This window comes from Marmota monax, unplaced genomic scaffold (assembly GCF_021218885.2).
Source record: "Marmota monax isolate L192 unplaced genomic scaffold, Marmota_monax_Labrador192_F-V1.1 WCK01_AAM20220418_F8-fsc00086, whole genome shotgun sequence".
In the NCBI taxonomy this organism is placed as follows: domain Eukaryota; kingdom Metazoa; phylum Chordata; class Mammalia; order Rodentia; family Sciuridae; genus Marmota; species Marmota monax.
Genome location: NW_026693086.1, coordinates 6,611,103 through 6,631,824, shown reverse-complemented (window position 1 = coordinate 6,631,824; position 20,722 = coordinate 6,611,103). Strand labels below are relative to the sequence as shown.

Below are 20,722 nucleotides of genomic sequence, written 5' to 3'. Positions count from 1 at the left end.
TGATGACTTTATGGAAAGACCCACCATACTACTAACTTGGACTTTAAAAAAAATTTTTTTTTAGTTGTAGGTGTATTTTTATTTATTTATTTTTATGTGGTGCTGAGGATCAAACCCAGTGCCACACCCATGTTAGGCAAGCACTCTACCACTGAGTCACAACCCTAGCCCCTAATTTGGACTATTATATGAGGGAAATTTCTAACTTAAGGCACAGTTATTCTGGGTCTCTATTTCATGAAGCTGTCTCCATACTATGCAAACGAATGTAGGATTCCCAGTTACTATCCATTATGTTGACATTGTTTTGAAGGGTGGATAGCTGTGGAATTAAGGCAAGTTTAGGCTTTACTTTTCTTTTTTTCCTTCTTGCAGCTCTTCTGCAAGGGTGCCACCATGGTCTTAGGATATATGTGAGGTTGATGTAATGCTAGAAGATCTAGGCCCACCCTATATTTGACCTCTCCACTAGGATAGGTCCATACTACTTCCTCCAAGTAGTATGGTGGGTCTTTCCATAAAGTCATCAAGACCTAGGGTTCATTTTATCTTGTTTTCATCCCTTCCTCCAAGGTTATTTTTCTCATCCACATGAGCGGCTGCCACTAGTTACAAAGAGCCAGTAAGAATCAAGAAGCTTCGTTGGATAGGACCTGAACAGGGGGAAAAGGCTCAGACATCATAATATCACTAAAGTTCATTATGGTATGCAAATTATCATAGTGATGGAAAAGGAGAACCAAGTAGAGGAGGCTTTAAAGTTTGTAGGGAACTTTTATCAATCAGCCAGGATCAAGTTTGCTTCAGTAACAACAATCCAAGTATCTCAGTGGCTCACAACAACAAATACATATTTCTGACAGAGTATAACTCGGTGTCTTCCACAGGACAGCTACCCTTCTGTACCATTGTGTGTATGTGTGTGTTTTGCTGGGAATTGAACCCACAGCCTTGCACATGCTAGTTAAGTGCTCTACCACTGAGCTACTTTCTCCTAAGTCTATGCCATCTTTATTCCAGAATCCAATCTTAAGGAACAACTCAATCTGGAACTTTCAATCTCAACAGAGAAAAATGAGGAAAGGTGGCAGACTCTCTGATGGCTCTTTTTCTTAAATATATTTTTTGGATGTATGGACCTTTATTTTATTAATTTATTTATATGTGATGCTAAGAATCAAACCCAGTGCCTCACACATGCTAGGCAAGCACTCTACCACTGAGCCACAGCCTCAACCCTGTGATGACTCTTTTTTTTAAGCATTTTTAAAAATTTATTTTTTTAGTAATACTTGGACACAATACCTTTACTTTATTTATTTATATGTGGTGCTGAGGATCGAACCCAGGGCCTCACATGTGCTAGGTGAGCACTATACTGCTGAGCCACAACCCCAGTCCCCCCACCCCCACGATGACTCTTTTTTAAAAAATTTATTATCATTATTTTGGTATCAGGAATTGAACCCAGGGGCACTTAATCACTAAGCCACATCCCTAGTCCATTTTTTATTCTGAGACAGAGTCTTGCTAAGTTACCTAGGGCTTCACTAAGTTGCTGAGACTGTCTTTGAACCTGGATGCTCTTGCCTCAGCCTTCCCAGCTGCTGGGATTACAGGTGTGCAACACCATGCCTGGCCTGTGATGGCTTTTTTTTTTTTTCCGGTATATGTCATTTCCACTCAAGTTCCATTGGCTAAAGCATGCCATATATCCAAACGTGACATTAGTGGAGTAGGAATAATCTTTCCATGTGATTGAGCCCCATAGAAAGTGTCAGTGAATGTTTTTGAGCAATTATAAAATCTTCCTCTTCATCATAATTATTGCCTTTGTCTTGTTTTCCACATACAAAACAAATGCATCCCCTTCCCAAGAAAGACAACTCAAATGACCCATCTAATCATGACAGATCTTTACAAATCTCTATATCATCTCCAGATGTGGCTTCCCTTGATCCAGAGACGAGAGAGAGAGAGAGAGAGAGAGAGAGAGAGAGACATCTGTGTCCCTGCCTCCCAACACACACACATACCCCCAACATATAAAGTAGAACAAGGGGTTTAGGGATATAATTTAGTGGTAGAATGCTTGCCTGACATGTGCAAGGTCTGGAGTTCAATCCCCAGTACCAAAAAAGGAAAATAGTAGAATAAGGACAGGAAAACAACAGTACATGCTCCCATTCACAGGGACAAATGGGAGACAGTTACTGGTCCATAATAAATCTAAAATTCAGCAGGGTAGATATTGAGAATGACCCCCATCTTTCCCTGGAACTGCTTCCTGGGAATAGTTTCTTGATTCATTCTTCATGTTCGGTCCTTGGAGTGGACAATCCTCTTCCATTTATTCTCCTTGACCACATTTGAGAGGACATTGGATTTATTTCTTACTTTGAGTTAGAATCTAAGTTGCCACACTAGCCTCCAACTTGCAATCTTTCTGCCTCCACCTCACAACTCACTGGGATTATAGGCATGTGCCACTTTACCCAGCTTTAGGAACCACTTTAATCAGTTCAGAGGTTTTTACAAAAGACATAACACACTTAATGTGGCCCTTGTCACAAAAATGAGTTTTCATCAAATTTTGTCATCCTCAGTTTTATTTTATTTTTTTCTTGGTGCTGGGAATTGAACCCAGGGCCTCACACACGCTAGGTAAGTGCTCTAACGTTGAGCTACATCCTCACCCTTTTTTAATTCTTTAAAATTTGAGAGAGGGTCTCACTAAATTACACAAGCTGGCCTTGAACCTGTGATCCTGATGGCTCTGCCTCTCAATTATCTGGGATTACAGGCAGCATGTGTCACTGCATCTGAATTTAGGTATCTTCTCTTTTTGGAGGGAGAGCTATCAGGAATTGAACTCAGGAGCATGTGACCACATCCCCAGCCCTATTTTGTATTTTATTTAGAGAGACAGGATCTCACTTTTGTTGAGGCTGGCTTTGAACTCACAATCCTCCTGCCCATGTGCCACCGCACCCAGGTAGTTGTATCTTTTACTGGTTAAAAATGTGTATCATGGGGGCTGGGGATGTGGCTCAAGCGGTAGCGCGCCTGGCATGCGTGCAGCCTGGGTTCGATCCTCAGCACCACATACAAACAAAGATGTTGTGCCCGCCGAAAACTAAAAAATAAATATTAAAAAATTCTCTCTCTCTCTCTGTTTGTCTCTCACTCTCTCTTAAAAAAAATGTGTATTATGGGCTGGGGTTGTAGCTCAGTGGTAGAGCGCTTGCCTAGCATGTGTGAGGCACTGGGTTCGATTCTAGCACCACATGTAAATAAATAAATAAAATAAAGGTCCATCAACAACTAATAAAAAAAAGTATGTCATGTAGGCACTGTGGTGCACACCTGTAATCTCAGTGACTCAGGAGATTAAGACAGGCAGGATGATGACAAGTTTGAGGTCAACCTGGGAAATTTAGCAAGACCCTGTCTCAAAGTAAAATATAAAAAGAGCTGGGGATGTAGCTCAGTAGTAGAGCACCCTTGGGTTCAATCCCCAGTAACTAACACACACACACACACACACACACACACACACACACACTCCTAGCTTGGCAGGAGAATCACAAGTTTCATGTCAGCCTGGGCAATTTAGAAAGATCCTGTCTCAAAATAAAAAATTTAAACAGCTGAGGATGTAACTCAGTGGTAAAGTGCCCCAGGGTTCAATCTCCATTATTGGGGTGGGGGAAAGTGTATCACTTGACTGGAGTTTCTTTATTCTCTTTCATTTCTGCTTAAAAACTCACCAATTTTGGGGCAGGGCTGTAGCTCAGTGGTAGAGCACTTGCCTTGCATGTGTAAGATACTGGGTTGGGTCCTCAGCCAACCTTTATTTAAATAAATAAAGATATTGTACAAAAAAAAGATATTATACCAACTACAACTAAAAAACAAATTTAAAATAACTCACCAATTTTTCTGAGTTGTTCTTTTCTTAAAGTAATCTATCAATGCACCCAACGGTGGCCAATGTATGCTATTTTAATATTTTTTTTTGCCTAACTTTTGCCTAAAGCCCTAAAGTCATTTAGTCATTATTATATTCTTGGTTATTCCCAGTTTAGTTTAACAAGATACTTCATGACTTCAAAACAAGTATCACCATTCTCCCAACTTCCAATAGTTTTTCACCAGTAACTGTCTAGCTCAAAGCCGATGCCACGTAATTTAGGCTTATTTTGTTTTTGTTGTTGTAGCAGCACCCCAATTTTAGGTATTAATTCTGTAACAGATTTCAAACTAATTATAATATGGTGATGAACAACTTTAATACATCAGTAGCCAACAGCAGAAACATGTTTTTCACATTACACATCATCTTACATGTGGGCTATAGCCTACTTTCATGTCATTTCATTGTGAGCTCCAAGCTCAAAGAGAATTCTAGATCTAGAAATTGCCAGGCTCATGGCAGAGGGAAAAGACAAGGGAAGCTGCCAGATTACTTTGTGGAGTTTTTTTTTTTTTGTTTTGGTTTTTGTTTGTTGTACTGGGGATTGAACCCAGAAGGGCTCTACCACTGAGTTATATCCCAGCCTCCTTTTTTATTTTTTGAGACAGGTCTCACTAAATTGCAGGGGCTGCCCTTGAACCTGTGATCCTCCTGCCTGTCTCCCCACTAGGTGGGATTTATAGGCATGTGCCACCACATACAGCTCATGTTTGGAAGTGATACTTTACCTTTCTACTCATATTCCATTGGCCAAAGAAAGCCAAGGCACAGAGCCCCACTCCTGTCAGTGGGGCATGAGTGTATAATTCTCCTATAGTGAGAGGCCCAGTAGGGAAGGACAATAAATATTTGAAACAATAATTCTATCTTCCACAAGGCTGTACCAAAGATGTCAATCACTGAACTTGTTCACTCCTCCATCCACCACATACACACTCCACTACAGCATTTGGTACCATGTAGCACCCTACATACATCTTGGCCAAGAATAAAGTTATGACTCAAGGACAGACAATTCCTAGGCAGGTCAACGTAGCCTGACCTGGAGAGTGGACTAGACCAGCTTCTTGGGAAATTGAACCACAAATATTGAGTAAGTTGCAGCTAGACTGTAAACAGGTAGATTTGAAAAAGTTACAGTTAACCCATAGTCTGTTCCTTGAAAGTTAAGCTAAAGCAAAGCAACGTCACCAGGATTTCAATGCAAAATCTACCTCCTCTTGACTCTTTCCAGAGGTCAGTGTCCCACAGGGAATGGTGTGTACACAGAGAAACCTGTGGGAGCTCTGATGCATTGCTCCACTTACTCACTTGCCTGCCAGGTCTGTTCCAAAATTTTACTCACCTCTTCAAACCATTAATGTGTCCCCACAATCCACAGAAGTTCAAACTACTGAGCCCACCAAGCATCCAAGGGCTCACCTGATCATCTAGTCACCTCTTCCAGGAGGTTCTGAATGGTTTTCTGGGTGAGACAGGTGATCTCTCTTTCAGGGGTGGCGCTGTCCAGCACAGCAAAGAAGCACTAACATGTTGTTTAGTTCAAGAACATCCAGCTGCATAGATGTGGATACCCAAAGAATCAGATCCCCATAGATGCCACAGATTTTGTGGTTTTACTCTGAAGGCAGAGAGGTAAGAGAGGACAAAGGCAGCCAACTGGAAAGAATTCCACTGGAGATGCAGGCAACAGGAGGAAAAGGTGGAGAATCAGGGAAGCCCAGAGGCCCCCAAGTCCAAATTCAGTCTGGTATTGGGGCAGGATCCTCCCAGCTCTCCCAGCTTCCCCATAGAGTGGTCATCTAGGTTGGGTTTTCACACTCCTGGGAATGGGAAGCTCTTTGCTGTAAAGTCCTTAACTCACTACCCCTGCAAGTCCCTCCACAATTCCTCCCTCCTCTTTTGGAAGTTTCGTCTTGCCCCTGGAGCTCTGAGATCCAACCACTTTTGCCTGTCTGTGGACTCACTTGGAAGTCCTGCCCATATCAGCTTCCTAGATCTAAGAACTATTTAATACCAAGGAGTAGAGATGACCACCCCTAAGTCCGCTAGCCAATCATTTTTCCAGTTGCAACCAAGCCAATGCCTCAGCTCACCCCCCACCCCACACACAAACTGCTGGCCAAGCTGCTAGAGATCTCTGACCAGATACAGATGTTGTCAGTTGCCACTCTAGGGCCATAGGTAGGTGCTGCAGGCAGCTACCCTGCCACAGGTGGAGGGAGAGCAGGCCCCCATTAGCTTGTTCCAATCCTTGCACCCAGTCCTGCCCTCCAGTCCCTCCCCCAACTCATTTCCAGGTGTCACACCAAATGCACCAATGACACCACATGTATCCATTCCCCAATTCTTGGTACATCCTGCAGCTGGATGGCCTGAGCCGAAAGGGGCAGTAGCAGCCTGTGGGATTGAAAGTGGGATGGACTGGGCCACTAAAACTCCGCCCCCAGACCTTGGGGACCAGAGCCAAGCACACCCCTATTCCAACCAGGCATCAGAGCCAGGAATCAGCTTACCCTTTGAAACCAAGTGTCTGGGACAGGAGCCACATCCTCCAGAAATGAGGCATGTGGACTAGGAATGCTTAGAATTTAGAGTTAGGGTTTGTAGTTCATATGTCTTATGGAAATCAGGGTCCTTGCTCTTCTGACTCTTCTACCTCCTTCCACCTGGTAACCTTGCAGTAATCAGGTATGCTGTTCTGGGGTCATGGCTCTCTAAGTTGAACTCATAAAAAGCAATGCCTTTTAGGTAAAGGGCCTAGGTTGCTGAGATTGCCTGGCAGTCTCTTTGGCTGCATCTTTCTATAACTGAATCCTTCTCATTTACCATTCAAAATAAATGTCCCCTCTGAGATCAGACCTTCCTGACCACTGTACCCAAAGTAACAGCCTCACTTACTCAATTACTTTTTCATGATGCCTCTTCCTTTTGGCCTCAGGGACACTACTAATATCTTTCTCTCTCTCTCTGTCTCACACAAACACACACACACACACATACACACTTCTTGCCTGATAAGCTCATCAATTCAGGTTTATGTACTCACAGTGGGGGCACAGTATGAGCTGGGAGCCAGACAAAATCTCTTCCCAACACACTCTACCCATTCTGTGGGAGAACAGACGGACAGAGCCAGTCCGCTGTGGTCACAACACCTAGGGCATTCTGATCTGAGCCTGTCTGACTGAGCCTGGCCCCAGGAGTGTCCAGGAGGTGGGAAGCTAGACAGTGGAAGCCCTGGGCCAATCCTTCTAGGAATACACATGCACAGGGGTCTCCAAGATTTTTTAATTTTTTTACAAAACCATGTGTCCCAGTCAAACAGGACACTACAGGCCCTTCCCCAGGCATCATGGCCTGAAGGGGGAGGCCCCACTGAATAAGCAGCTGTCAATCCTGAAAAAACCATCTGCCCCTTTGCGCAGGGGCCAGTGTCCGGACAGGGGTCCAGCTGGAGACTCTGCCCTGCCCCCACAGCTGCTGGGAGAGAAGGCCAGGCCCCAGTCCCTGGCACTCCCCATATCTGCAAGGGAAGGAGGGAGAAGAGGGTCTGAGGGGAGGCGGGAAGGCTGGTGCCAGGAACAGGGCAAGCCCACCATATCTCACCGAGAATGAGCAACATTATCCAACTGCTGTGGTGATGCCAATGATGACAGCTAGGATGAGAACAGTGATGGACACACAGATGGCAATCATGACTTTTTTCTGTGGGAGAAGAGGAGTCAGGAAAATCACTCAGGAACACTTGGGGCTGGGGCCAGGGCTGGAGGCTCACCTTCCTCGCCTTCTTCTGGTTCTCCAGAGCTTTCTTGACATGTTCCTGCCCACGTTCCACATAGTCTGCTGAGCTCAGGATGTTCTTTTCTATCCGGTTGATCATCTCCCCCTGCACAGAGGATAGAATGATTTAGGGAGACAGGGATGACCAGGCAAGGGGGGCCCAGCAACTCCTTTGCCCACCCCAGACACAAATGACTAAAGGACAGTCTTAGAAAAAAAAAAACTGCACTAAAGAAGATATGGCAGGACCAGATCTGATAAAAGTTGTGACTCCTAAGGACGGCTTCCTGGGCTCCTTCAATCAATGTGGTCCCTTCTCCCCTGTTCCCTTATTTCATACAACCTCCTTTTGTAAGGGCAAGATGGAGCCACGGGCCTCAAATGGCTCCTACCTTTTTCATAGATATTGAACTTTTGTCCCCTTACAAATCTATCTGAATTCATCCATTCTTCTATGTCTGTTTCCCAGCTGCTATGAAGCCCTCCCTGTTCCTGCCTCCTCCTGGCACTACCAGCCTTCAGGTCCTGGTACTCCTACTGAATGAAAGCCCTTTCCCATGACTCCCAGCTGCAAAAGGGCATTGGCTGTAGCACTACTGAGGTCAGCTCCTCAAGGACAGGGCTGGAAGCTTACCTCAGCTCCTACAATGGGCCAGAGGAATACCACTGACACCCCAACCTTGCTCAAATTTTAGAAGGCAGGTCCTCTAGGGGGAAACTTGGGAGCTCTTAGAATCATGAAGGTGGGTTCTGTTGGTAGTGGAGGAGCCATGATTGAGGCCATACCTGGGGTAGGTGCAAATTGGAGAGATGGATGGGAGGTTATGTACAAAGGAGTGGCCATCTGGGTAGCAGTGGAGGTGGGCACAATTCTGGGGATTTGGCTAGGGATGGAAGTAGGGGCCACCTGAGACATGGCCAAGCCTGGAAGAGCACAAAAGCCCAGGAAAGAGTCTAAGGGTGGAGAGATTGGTCCCAGGTTGAGACTGAAGGCTCTGACTATGCATAGCCTCCCATCTGGGGGCTGCCCACAGTACCCACCTGCATCTCCACTTCAGTTGCTAAAAAAGTGAAGATCTCATGAAGCTCACGGATACTGCGTTCAAGCTGCTGGATCTCACTATGCCGAGCTGAAATCTCATTTAGGGCCTGTCGAGTCACCTGTGTGTCCTTCAGTATCTGGGGGGATGTGGACAGAAGAGAGGAAATAGATCACAGGGTGACCAGCAACAGGTCAGAAGCTCCTGTTGGGTTTTTGGGGCAGTCCCCTAGCCAAGGAGCAAAGTCAGGAACCTGATGAGTGACTCCATAATGGGCTGCAGTATGCCCTGAGTCAAAAGGCACCAGGGATCAGAGAAAATGGGAGGCCCAGCAGAGGGAAGATGGCCATGGGCACTCACATTGGATACAAACACCTCACTCTGCCCACTGTCCAGCATCTGCTCCAGCTCCTCATCAGAAACCATTCCAGCATTGGCTGTAAAAGAAAAGGCCAGCTCAGAGCTGGGTCAGCATTACCCGACACCACAGGTCTAGAGCTCCAACTCACTGATTTTCAGCTGCCTCCGAATGCGCTCCACGTTCTTTTCCCGGTATTCAGACTGCATCAAGTTGCACTTGTTGATGAGCTCCACAAATTGCTGGGACAGCACCCCATGCTAAGGATGGAGAATACAAGCTGGTCACCTCAGGAGGATCCCTGCCTCTCTGGGCCTCAGCATCCCAAGGATATAGTGAGCAAACATGAACTGTCATGAGGTGCCTACTGCCTTAACCACCCTAACAGGCTCCCTCACTTCTGAGTGAAAGCCAAAGCCCTAACCAAGGCCTAAATGGCCCTACACGATCTGCTCTGACCCCAGTAACTCTCTGACCTTATCTCCTCTTTCCCTCCAGAGTGTTCCTTATTCCTTACTTCCACTACTAGCCTTTGAATTCACTGCTTCTTCTGTCTAGTATGCTTATGCCCCACAAACATCTTTTAATCTTTGTTCCAATGTCACATTCTGAATGAAGCTTTCTCTTCCTTTTTTTTTTGTGGTTGGGGGGTACTGGGGATTGAACTCAGGAGCACCCGACCATTGAACCACATCCCCTGATGTATTTTTTTATATTTTATTTAGAGACAGAGTCTCACTAAATTGCTTAGTGCCTTGCTTTTGCTGAGGCTGGCTTTGAACTCATGGTCCTCCTGTCTCAGCCTCCCAAGCCACTGGGACTACAGGCATGTGCCACAGCGCCCAGCTTTTCTCCACCTTTTTAAAAAATTTTTTTGTGGCTCTAGTGATTGGAGATTGAACATCCTAAGCACAAGCACTACCACCGAACACTACTGTCAGCCGTCTACCTTATTAAAATTGCAACCCTACCTTCTCAGCACTCTTTGACCCTCTTCTCCTACTCGTTTGTCCTTAATACTTATTGTGTTTTTATTATTATGGCGATTGTCCTGCCCCACTAAAATATAAGTCCCTCAAAATATGGATTTTTGGTTTAAAAAGGATCCAGCACACAGTGAGCAATCAATGTATGTATGTTGAATGCTTGCTGAATGCCAGTCTCACTGCTTAAACTGGAGATCACCATGCTTTAGGTTCTCCCTAAAACATCCTCTCCGAGGCATTTTGTTCCACCTTGTTCTTCCACTGATATTTTAAATAAGCTCATCCTTTAGAATTCTTTCTTCAGAGATATATCTGCTCTCCTGGACTCAACTGCACCCTTTCAAAATGCTCCAACCTCTTCATCTTTGATTTGGGACCTTTGTTGAGCTCTGGGTCCACCAACTCCAACCCTAACCTCCAAGAACCCCAAGCCACTTCTCACTGGACACTCAGAGGGAGCCAGTCAGATCACTTCAAATCTCCTTACTAAGATGTCATCCCAGTGAAGTTCCTCTTCGGTGCTGCCCTAGCAAAGTTCCTCTTCCTGATTTCTTGAATACTGTCCATGGGGCCAAGGATGTCCCTGCCATGTAGGCAAGAAAGTTGCCAGTCATTTCTGACTTCTCCTTCTCTTTGTCTGTGCAGAGTCACCAAGTCATACATGAATAATGTGTTTGCTCCCTAATCAACCCATATTCCCAATCTCATTTCTTGAAAGCATGTCTCCTGTAGGCAAGCCAAGGTCATGTCTATGAACAAAGAAATTCACTGAATGGAGAAGAAGAAAGCAGGGTGTTATAATAGATTTTATATCAGGAAAACTAGGTTCTTCACCTTAAGTGAATACTTTCCCTTTCTGAGCCTCAGCTCCCTATTTGGAAAATCATCAGGTTAAGATTCAAGGATCTCTAAAGGGCCCTTCTTTCATACATCTGCCATTTAATGATTTATGAACCACTTACTGAAATGTCCTAGTTCTAGGAAAAATAAACCCACCTGGGTTTTTCTCATTCTTGTGTTGACGGAGTTAGAATTCTCATCAGCTTCCTCCTTCTGAGGCTCTATGGCTGTGGGAAGACGCAAGAGTCCAGAGAAAAGGATATTGACTCAAGACTTCTGGAAATTGGAAACCAGGAAAAAGGGCCACAGCCAGATCACAGCTACCTAATAGGGAGCTTCTCATTTCTGGGGAATTTTTTAGGGAACTATAATTTATGATAAAATGACTAGGGGCTGGGGATGTTGCTCAGTGGTAAAATGTATGCACAGTATACACAAGGCCTTGGATTAGATTCCCAACACCATGGGGTCAGGGAGTGGGGGGGGGACACCAATTTTGAGCCTCTGGCAACAGAAAGTTTATTTTTCCTTGCATTATATCAGTGAGTTCCCATGAGTATGAAGAAGACTCATAACAAAACCCAAAGAACGCACATTGAGCAGCAAGAACTATAGGAGTAAATGGTTTCATTCTAAATAAAGGAACCTAAAAAGCAGGCATATGTTATGAAAAGTACAGTGGACTGGATGCCAGGGTACAGAGATTCTAGACCCAGGCTGCTGTGTGACCTGGATGTATCACTGGTCTCTCAGAGGCAAAAACTCCCCAGACATACCAGGAACAGGGAAGAACCAAAGGGAAGGGAGGACCTAGGAGCTCACCCTTCAGCTGAGTGCGGATCTCCCTTCCCAGCTGTTTGATCTCATCACGCAGGTTCTGCAGGTCCTGCTTCATGCCTAAACAAGAGAAGGCCTTGATTCCCCAACCACAGCCCCCACCTCAAGAAATCACCCTGCACTTAACTACAACCCCCACAATCCATTGGGCTGAGCATGCGTACACCCGGGATTTCGCTTACTCTCCTCGGGAAGGGGCGTGGCCAGGATGGTGACCTGCTGCTTCTCCAACTCCCGGATTTTATTCTCCAGCTTGACCATAGTCTGCCGAATTGTCTGGACCTAAGAAGGATGACCGAGAGGGCTGAAAGAGATTTGGGGTACTCCAGATTTCACTGCTCCTCGGTCCTCCTACCCCCTCGAGAATCCAGGCCAAGACCCCAGCCCCTTACCTTCTGGAAGAACTCATCGTCTGGGCTCCCCAACCGACCTGTGCCCGGGTGCACCACCAGCGCAACTCGCTCCTTGTCCTCATCGTCCGAACTGTTATCCCCCTGCCAGGGCCGAAGTCACTGGCACCATTTTCATGCTGCAGTTCTCGCCCCGCAGGACCCATAGTCTTCCGGGATTTTCCTTCCTGGCCATCAGCCACCCCTCCCTCTCCCGAAGACCAGGGCTCCTGCAATCCAGTCGGTCCTCCAGCCCCCAACCCTACTTCCCCAGTTTCTCACCTGCCTCAGCTCGCGGGTCCTGTCCCGCATGGCGGCGGGAGCTCTCTCCCCGGCGTCTGAGCCCAGAGGGCCTCAAGATTCTAAGTTTGGAAGTCCCGCACCCCACTCACATTGACAGCCCCCTCCCTCACCCTGCGGACCCCAACACCCTCATGAGCCGCCAAAGACCCTGACCCTCGCACTGTCCACAGTCAATGGGAAGGAGCCGACTTCAGGACCCCCCCAAGTTCCACAGGTTGGAATTCCCTTTTCTTCCCCCCCTCCCGCTCCCGTAGCTTCAGCCCCGCCCCTCTGGGATAGTTGGGGCATGCGCAGCAGGTCGCGTCTCTTCCTCGCCCGAGGGAAAGGCGAGGTCGGAAGCTATAGAGCCCCGAACGGAAGCAAAACTGCTTCAATGCTACAGCCCTCCCCCTTTACCGGAACCGTCGCTTCTTCCAACGGAAATCTGTTGCCAAAAGGGGTGGGAATGCGTCATTTCTATGTAATCGAAAAAGACCCGCATCTCACATCACCCCATGGCGCCCCTCGCGTCACGTGAGCGGCTTGGTCCCAGCCTCGCAAACAGCAGAACGTGACTCTGACTGTCACGTGTCCCGGCTCTGTCAACGCTGCCTCCGAGACCAGTCTCACGACGTCCACGGCACCCGGGCTCTGAGCTATTCCCCTACAGCCCCCGCGAGGTGGGGCGGAGGGCACTGACTATCCCAGAGACCTTTTGAGGCAGTGGGTGGTGGGACATTGGCTTGAATTCGCTTGTATTCTTTTGGGGACCAGGAGCGTTGGCAGACTTACGACTTAGAATTGGGACTGTCAGCATCATGGGACCTTGAAAGTCAGAAAATAACAATATCCGAAGTCTTCAGCGTCAAAGAATTGCAGGGGTTAGTAGGCAGAGAATCTGGGGGTGGAAAGTGACCTCACCCAAGGCAGAAATTTCTTCCGCATACTCCTGGCTCAGCCTCTGACAGGTGGGCGGCCGGCGCCCTGCAGGAACACTGCAGTCCCGCTGCACTCACCAGTTTCCGATCAGTGAGACCATTTCAGGACATCTCAGGCTGAGAAAAAAAGTGTCTGTATTATGTTGAGCGGGCTGCTTCCTTGCCACTCACACCTCCCACCCCTACTCTTCGCCTGAGGTCATAGCATGACTGTCTTGCTCTTATCTAAATCCTCACCATCAAGTTCAGTACCTACTGCTGTAAAGGACTCACGAAATATTTCTGAACAGAATTTTAGCCTGTCGTGTATACGAAGACGAAGCCCATGGTTCCCTGATCTTTAGACTTTACGCTCTTTCACGGTGCCACTTCCCTAACCTGGCTCTCTATACATTCACTTGAGTGATATTTATAGGGCACATACTATGGACTAGACACTGTTACAGGGACTGGAGATAATCAGGGACTAACAGACAAAAATCTCTGCTCTTGTGGAACTTACATTTTATAGGAGGAGTTCCCAAAGCACTCAGTCTCCACATAGCCAAGAATGCATAGATCATATACATATGTCAAGAGTACAGCTCTTTGCAGTGAACTCATGCAAAACTTCAAGCAAGAGAAGGAAAGGTCCCTCTCCAGTATGCACTGGTCAGGAAACCTATATTCTTGTGCCTGAGTTGCTACAGACTACAGAGTCACTTCTTGCTTCTGGGCCTTGATCTCCCATCTGTACAATGGGTAACAGCAGGGGGATGGAAAGGAGGATCAACTTTATCAATATGCCCTGCTCTTGCCGAGTGCAGTGACGCTCACCTGTAATCCCAAAGGCTTAGGAGGCTGAGGCAGGAGGATTGAGAGTTCAAAGCCAGCCTCAGCAATTTAGCAAGGCCCTAAGTAACTTAGCGAGACCCTGTCTCTAATAAAATATAAAAAAGGACTGGTGATGTGGTTCCGAGGTTAAACACCCCTGGGATCAATCCCCAATAAGAAAAAGAAAAGAAAGGTGATGAAGTTCAATGATTATGAAGTTGGAAACTGTCAAGTGCTGAGTGAGGGACTTTGGTGTTTCTTTTCCCCCTTAGAACTCAGCTTGCCTGAGTTTGCGAATGGAATGAAGATGCTGCTGCCAATCAATGTACAGAGGGAATTTAGGGTTGGAGGGCTTATCAGGAGGCTAAGGGTGAGGTCCCTTAAAGATCATGAAGAAGAATTTCTCTGCACTTGGGTCTTCGGTTTTAGCCTGTGCCTCTCCAATTAACTGCCACTCGCCTCCTGCTGCTGCCCCCACATCTTTTCTCTCCTCCTCCTCCTTCTCCATATATATATATATATATATATATATATATATATATATAATTTATTTTTTTATTATGTGGTGCTGAGGATCGAACCCAGTGCCTCACACATGTGAGGCAAGTGCTCAACCACTGAGCTACAACCCCAGCCCCCCCTCCTCTTCCTCCTCCTCCTCTTTCTCCTCCTCCTCCTTCTTCTCCTTCTCTCTCTCTCTCTCTCTCTGGAAGTGGAAGGACTCTTGAGCACCTGACTGTATGTGATCTTGAATGATTGCTTCTTTCTGGGACACAATTCCCTCATTTGACAACTTGGTCTGGCAACTTCTGCCTTGCCTAAAGTAAGAATTGGATGATGTCAAGGGAGGTTAGGAAGGATATAGAAGGGTCTTGTAAATTCATGAGGGTTTCCCCCTCTCTGGGATTTTACTACTGTGCATTCCAGCTCTCTGTGGGCCCTGAGTCCCATCTGCTTCTGTATCTCAGCCTCTTGATGACTTTCTTCCTTTTCTTTCTCTCTCTCTTTCTTTTCTTTTCTTTTTTTTTTTTTTTTTTTTTTTTTTTTGTAGTGGGGATTTAATGCAGAGGCTCTTTACCACTAGACTACATCCCTAGCCCTTTCTATTTTCCATTTTGAGACAGAGTCTTGCTAAATTGTTTAGGGCCTTGCTAAATTGCTGAGGTTAATTTCAAAAACTTGCAATCCTCCAGCCTCAGCCTCCCAAATCACTGGGATTACAGGCGTGCCCCACTGTGCCCAGCTTGATGATTTGCTTTCTTGGTTCCAAGCTGCAATATGAAGTTGTTGGTGTCTCTGTTAAGCAACTCAGGATTATGATATTCATTATTTCATATATGGTCTCTGGGTGGGATTACAGGGCTTTGGGATGGTGACTAAAGGTCACAAGAAGCTGGACTTAAAGCACGGAGTGGTGTGTAGAGGGGACAGACCATTCAGAAACTGAGCCTTTTGTTACTTCCAGTCCCTCTGAGTGACCTTGAAATATGTATTAAGTACATTGGCCTTGGGTGTGTAGGTATTGGGGGGTGTATATTTTTTCCAGTCTGTCTGAAGCTCAGACTCCACCTAGTCCTGATGCTTAGCAACCTGTCCTGTCCCTTCTACCTGAAGGTATGATCCTACCCACACTGGAGCCAGATGACCTGGGCAGGGATCCCTGCTCATTCACCTACTAACTCTGTGAGGCAGGTTACTTAACCTATCTGTGCCTCAGTTCCCATCTGAAAAATGGGAAGAATAGTGGTACCAAATAGATTTGCTATAAGGATTAAATGAGATGATATAAGTAAAGAGAATAAGCAGATCTGCTATAGGACAGTGCTATATAAGTATTTTTTCTATTTTATGAGGGTAAAGATGTTGGTTGTTACTCTGAGGCTTTCAGCATCCCCAGTGTCTCTGCTGGGGATTCCATATAGTTGCTTGTCTAAAGCCTGCCTTCCTCTTTCCATCCCCTGAGCACCACTGTACACTGGGTGCTAATCTACTCACTAATTCCTGCACATCTCTCATGTCTCCACTTGGATCTGACAGACTGTATATTTTGCTTATTTATTTTATATTTTGTCTGTCTTTATCTCTACCACACTCACTAGATAAGAACTTCATGGGACTGTGGTGATAGACTCACTTGCCTAGTATGTGTGAGGCCCTGGGTTTGATCTGCAGTACCACATTAAAAAATAAATTAATTAAATGGAGTATAAAACAACAACAACAACAATAATTTCATGAAGCCAGGTATGGTGGTGCATGCCTGTGATCCTAGCAGGAGGCTGACACAGGAGGATTGTAAGTTTAAAGCTAGTCTCAGCAATTTAGTGAGGCCCTCAGCAACTTAATGAGATCCTAACTCAAAATAAAAAATAAAAAAGGGCTGGGGAATGTGGCTCAGTAGTTAAGCTCCTGGGTTCAATCCCCAATACAAAAAAAAAAATCTTTCATGAGGACTGGGATTTTTACCTGCCTTATACACTAGTGTGTCTCCAGCAACTACAACAGTGTTTCACATATACTAACTGGTCGGTAAATATTCATGAGTGAATAGAATTATTCATTTTTCATTTTATATTTATATAGTATTTATTTGTACCAGGCACCAATATAAACAACTTTATAAACATTAACCCATTTAATTGTAATAATTCTATAAGATGGATGCTATTACTGCCCTCATTTTACAGGAAAGAAAACTGACCACAGAGAAGTTAAGTAACTTACCCAAAGTTTCACAATTGGTAAATGATAAAGCTAGGATTTGAAGCCAGATAGTGCAACTATAGGGTGTGTACTCTTAACCATTACACTATGATCCAAGGAAAATACCAGTTAGGGGTGGCTCTGCATGTTCCACCACCTCTGGGGACTTGCTGCCACCTATTGATGTTTTGGATTATCTGGGGGGAGGAGGGGGCTGATGCTTGCTGACTGAACTGCCTCTGTTCCCCTGTCACAGGGTCTCCAAACCTGCTGGGTTGGAACTGACTCTTGGAGAGGTTCTTGGTCCTCCTCTTTCCTCATTTACTTTGTCTCCAGAAGCCAAAGATATCCACCCATATGTCACTTAAGAGCCTCCAATCACCAAGACTATTTCTGTGCAAACCCCGTGATCCATGAACGGAGCCCACATAGTTCTGTCTTCTTGAGCCTGTCTGGGGCCTGAACTTGACTACTCCTTAGAGTTCCATCTGAGTGACCTTCCCCTCTTCAAATTCTACACACACTCCTATGGTTTTAACTGACATCCATATGCTTGCCTCCAAAGGTGCATCTTCAACCCAAACTTTCTCCTGAGCTCCAGATCCCAAATCCCAGAATCCACTGGCCTCCTGGATGTCCCCTCCTGGAGGCCACACAGGCATCTGAAGCCCAACATACACAAAACAGGATGTATCACCTTCCCCTGGAAACCTCCTAAACCAGTTTCCTGTCTTCCTGTGTTTCCTCTTCACGTGGGTGATAAGTGACACTATTAACTCATGCCATGATTTTGGCCTTGAAATTTATTCTAAAGGTGATGGGAGACCTGAGGATATAGATCAGTGGTAGAGCACTTGCCTAACATGCAAAACACTGGGTCCAGATCCACAGCGCTGCAAATAAATAAATAAATAAGATGGATAATGTTATTTGTCAGGATAAGCTTCATAAAAACACCACAAGATATGGGTGGGGTTGTGGCTCAGTGGTAGAACACTTGCCTAGTATGCATGAGGCACTGGTTTTTTTTTTTTTCCACATAGGAAAACTAAATAAACAAAAGATATTTTGTCCATCTACAACTAAAAATTTTTAAATATTTTTTAAAACACTACAAGATAATAAGGGGAAAATCCTTTATAGGTCTCAAAATGAGGACAGGTTTTCCAACTCCAACTTAGAATTCAGCAGCTATAAAAGAAAAGATTAATACATCTATCTCTATAAAAAATTCTGCATGGTAAAAACATGAGCAAAGTCAAAAAACAAATTGGGAAATATATATATGTATATATACTATCATATATATATGCAATTCTTATCATACACAAACAGCTAATCTCCCTACTATTCATATTGATAAAAAAGACCCATAGTATAACAAAAATAGGCAAAGAATATGACAGTTCACCAAAAAAAATACATAGGCTTTAAACATGTATGCAGATGTACACCATTACTCAAAATAATAGAAATGAAAATAAGGTAATGATGAAGTCAGGTATAGTGGCTCATGCCTGTAATTCCAGCTACTCAGGAGGCTGAGGCATAAGGATGGCAAATTTGAAGCCAGCTTCAGCAACTTAGCAAGACTCTGTCTCGAAATAAAAATAAAAAGGGCTGGGGATATAGATCAATGATAAAGCACCCCCAGGTTAAATCCCCAGATCCACAAAAAAACCAAAAATACTGAAATGCTATTTTGTGTTTATTGCATTAGTTTAAGCCCATAAATCTGACAAGACACTTTGTCAACAAGACTGTGGGGAAATAAGTACTTCATTCATTATTGGTAAGAATGCAAAATAATGCAACCCAAATAATATTTATCAAAATGATAAATGTGTTGGGCACAGAGGCACATTCCTGTAATATGAGCTACTTGGGAGGCTGAAGCAGGAGGATTGCAAGTTTGAGGCCAGCCTTTACAGCTTAGGGAGACATTATCTCAAAATATAAAAATAAATCAATAAATAAAAAGGGGTGGGGTGTCTCTCAGAGGTAGAGCACTTGCCCAACTTGCACAAGGCCCTGGGTTCAATCCCCAGTACTAAAATAAGGCATACATATCCCTCCATTTTTTTACAGTACTAGAGATTGAACTCAGGGGTGCTCTACCACTGAGCCACATCCCCAGCCATTTTTTAGTTTATTTTAAGATAGGGTTTTGTTGAGTTGCCACGGCTGACCTCAAAAATATGAGCCTCCTGTCTCAGCCTCCTGAGTGGTTGGAATTACAAGCGTGTGCCACCATTCCTGACTATATATGCACTTTGAACCAGCAATCCTACTTCTGAGAAACCAGAAGAGATTCCCACTATATTAATTAGCTACTGCTGCATAAGAAATCACCCCCCAGAAACATGGGGTTACTTACTGGACTAAAGCAACCACTTTTTGTTTTTACAGATTCTGAAAGCAGCTGGGTGATTTTTCTGCTGGTCTTGCCTTGGACTACGCAAGTGGTTACAGTCAGCTGGCACCTCTGCTGGGGTGGGCTGATCCAAGATGGGTTCACTCATACTCATGTGTCTGGGATCTTAGCTCTGATGGCTAGCTTGGCTGGAGTGGTTGAGCCACTCCCTCCGTGTGACACTTCATCTGGGTTTATTCATAGCATAGTGACTTCAGTGTTCCAAGAAGGTGAAAGTGGAAGCTGCATTGCCTCTTGTAGTCCTATTATGAATCTGCACATGACTTACAGAATATTCTATTCAAAGCAAGTCACAAATCCATACCAACTTCAAAGAATGGGAGAATATAATTTTAACTTATCATATCTGTGTATTTATTGGTGTTGTGTGAGATAGATCAGAAACTTGTCGATCAGCAAGTGGAAGCTATCAAAAAAGAATTAGGAGAGCTGGGGCTGTAGCTCATTGGTAGAGCGCCCACTTCGCACATGTGAGGCACTGGGTTCGATCCTCAGCACCACACAAAAATAAATAAAGATATAGTGTCCAACTACAAAAGCATTAGGAGCCTCGCTATATAGAAATATGAAATATTCATTATTTAAATATGAAAGTGTAGAATAAGGATATCAGGCTTACCATTGCATAAGAAAAAAAAGTGTGTGTTCTCTGCAGGTCAGGCCTAGGTGCCTGACAGGCTGTGTTAGTCAGCTTTTTGTCTCTGTGACCAAAATACCTGACATAAACAACTTGAAGAAAGAAAGGTTTATTTTGGCTCACAGTTTTGGAGGTTTCAGTCCATGGTCTGCTGGCTCCAAGGCAAACGTCCTGTCAGAAGAGTATGTCAGAGGAAAGCTTCTCATCTCATGGCAACCCTGAAGCAGAGAAAGAAGAGGAGAGTGCCAGGGACAAGATATAGTCCCCAAGGTCATGTCTCTAGTGACCTACTTCTTCCAACACGCCCCCACCTGTGTACAATTTCTATCACCTCTCAGTGGTTCATTCAGCTGTCAGTGGATTAGTCCACGGATGAGGTCAGAATCCTCATGATCCAATCACTTCCTAATGGCCCCTCCTCTGGTAATTGCTGCATTGGGAATCAAGCCTTCAACACATGAGCTTTTGGGGACATTCAGATCCAAGCCATAATATGCTCTCCAGAGGATGATTTATCCCTTCTGGTTATCAGCCTGCATTGCCTCATCCCCAGGCCTGGGGGATACCTTGAGTATACTAAGAGGAATAAGAAGATGAGGAAAAAAATTGATGAGCATTACACTGAGAAAGGATAAGCAATGTGGTTTAAATATGCTGTAGGAGGCCAAACTACACCACCTCAAAATATGTCCCTTTAGGGGCTGGG

The 20,722-nt window shown here is 45.0% G+C and overlaps 1 protein-coding gene across 2 annotated transcripts; it reads right to left on the bottom strand.

Moving 5' to 3' along the window:
• Nucleotides 1–7,253: 7,253 nt before the first annotated feature.
• Stx4 (syntaxin 4) lies at nt 7,254–12,730 on the bottom strand. 2 transcript variants are annotated; one of them, XM_046454657.2, is made up of 11 exons: nt 12,492–12,730; nt 12,213–12,314; nt 12,003–12,102; nt 11,806–11,880; nt 11,140–11,210; nt 9,309–9,417; nt 9,160–9,236; nt 8,801–8,938; nt 7,755–7,865; nt 7,586–7,684; nt 7,254–7,502 (listed from the first exon to the last, which is right to left on the bottom strand). In XM_046454657.2, exons 1-10 carry the CDS (start codon nt 12,519–12,521, stop codon nt 7,601–7,603), a joined length of 897 nt encoding a protein of 298 aa, XP_046310613.1. In that variant the 5' UTR covers nt 12,522–12,730; the 3' UTR covers nt 7,254–7,502; nt 7,586–7,600. The 2 variants fall into 2 exon arrangements, with proteins under 2 accessions (XP_046310613.1, XP_046310616.1); XM_046454660.2 differs by lacking the exon at nt 12,492–12,730 and having other exon boundaries at nt 12,003–12,124.
• Nucleotides 12,731–20,722: the final 7,992 nt, after the last annotated feature.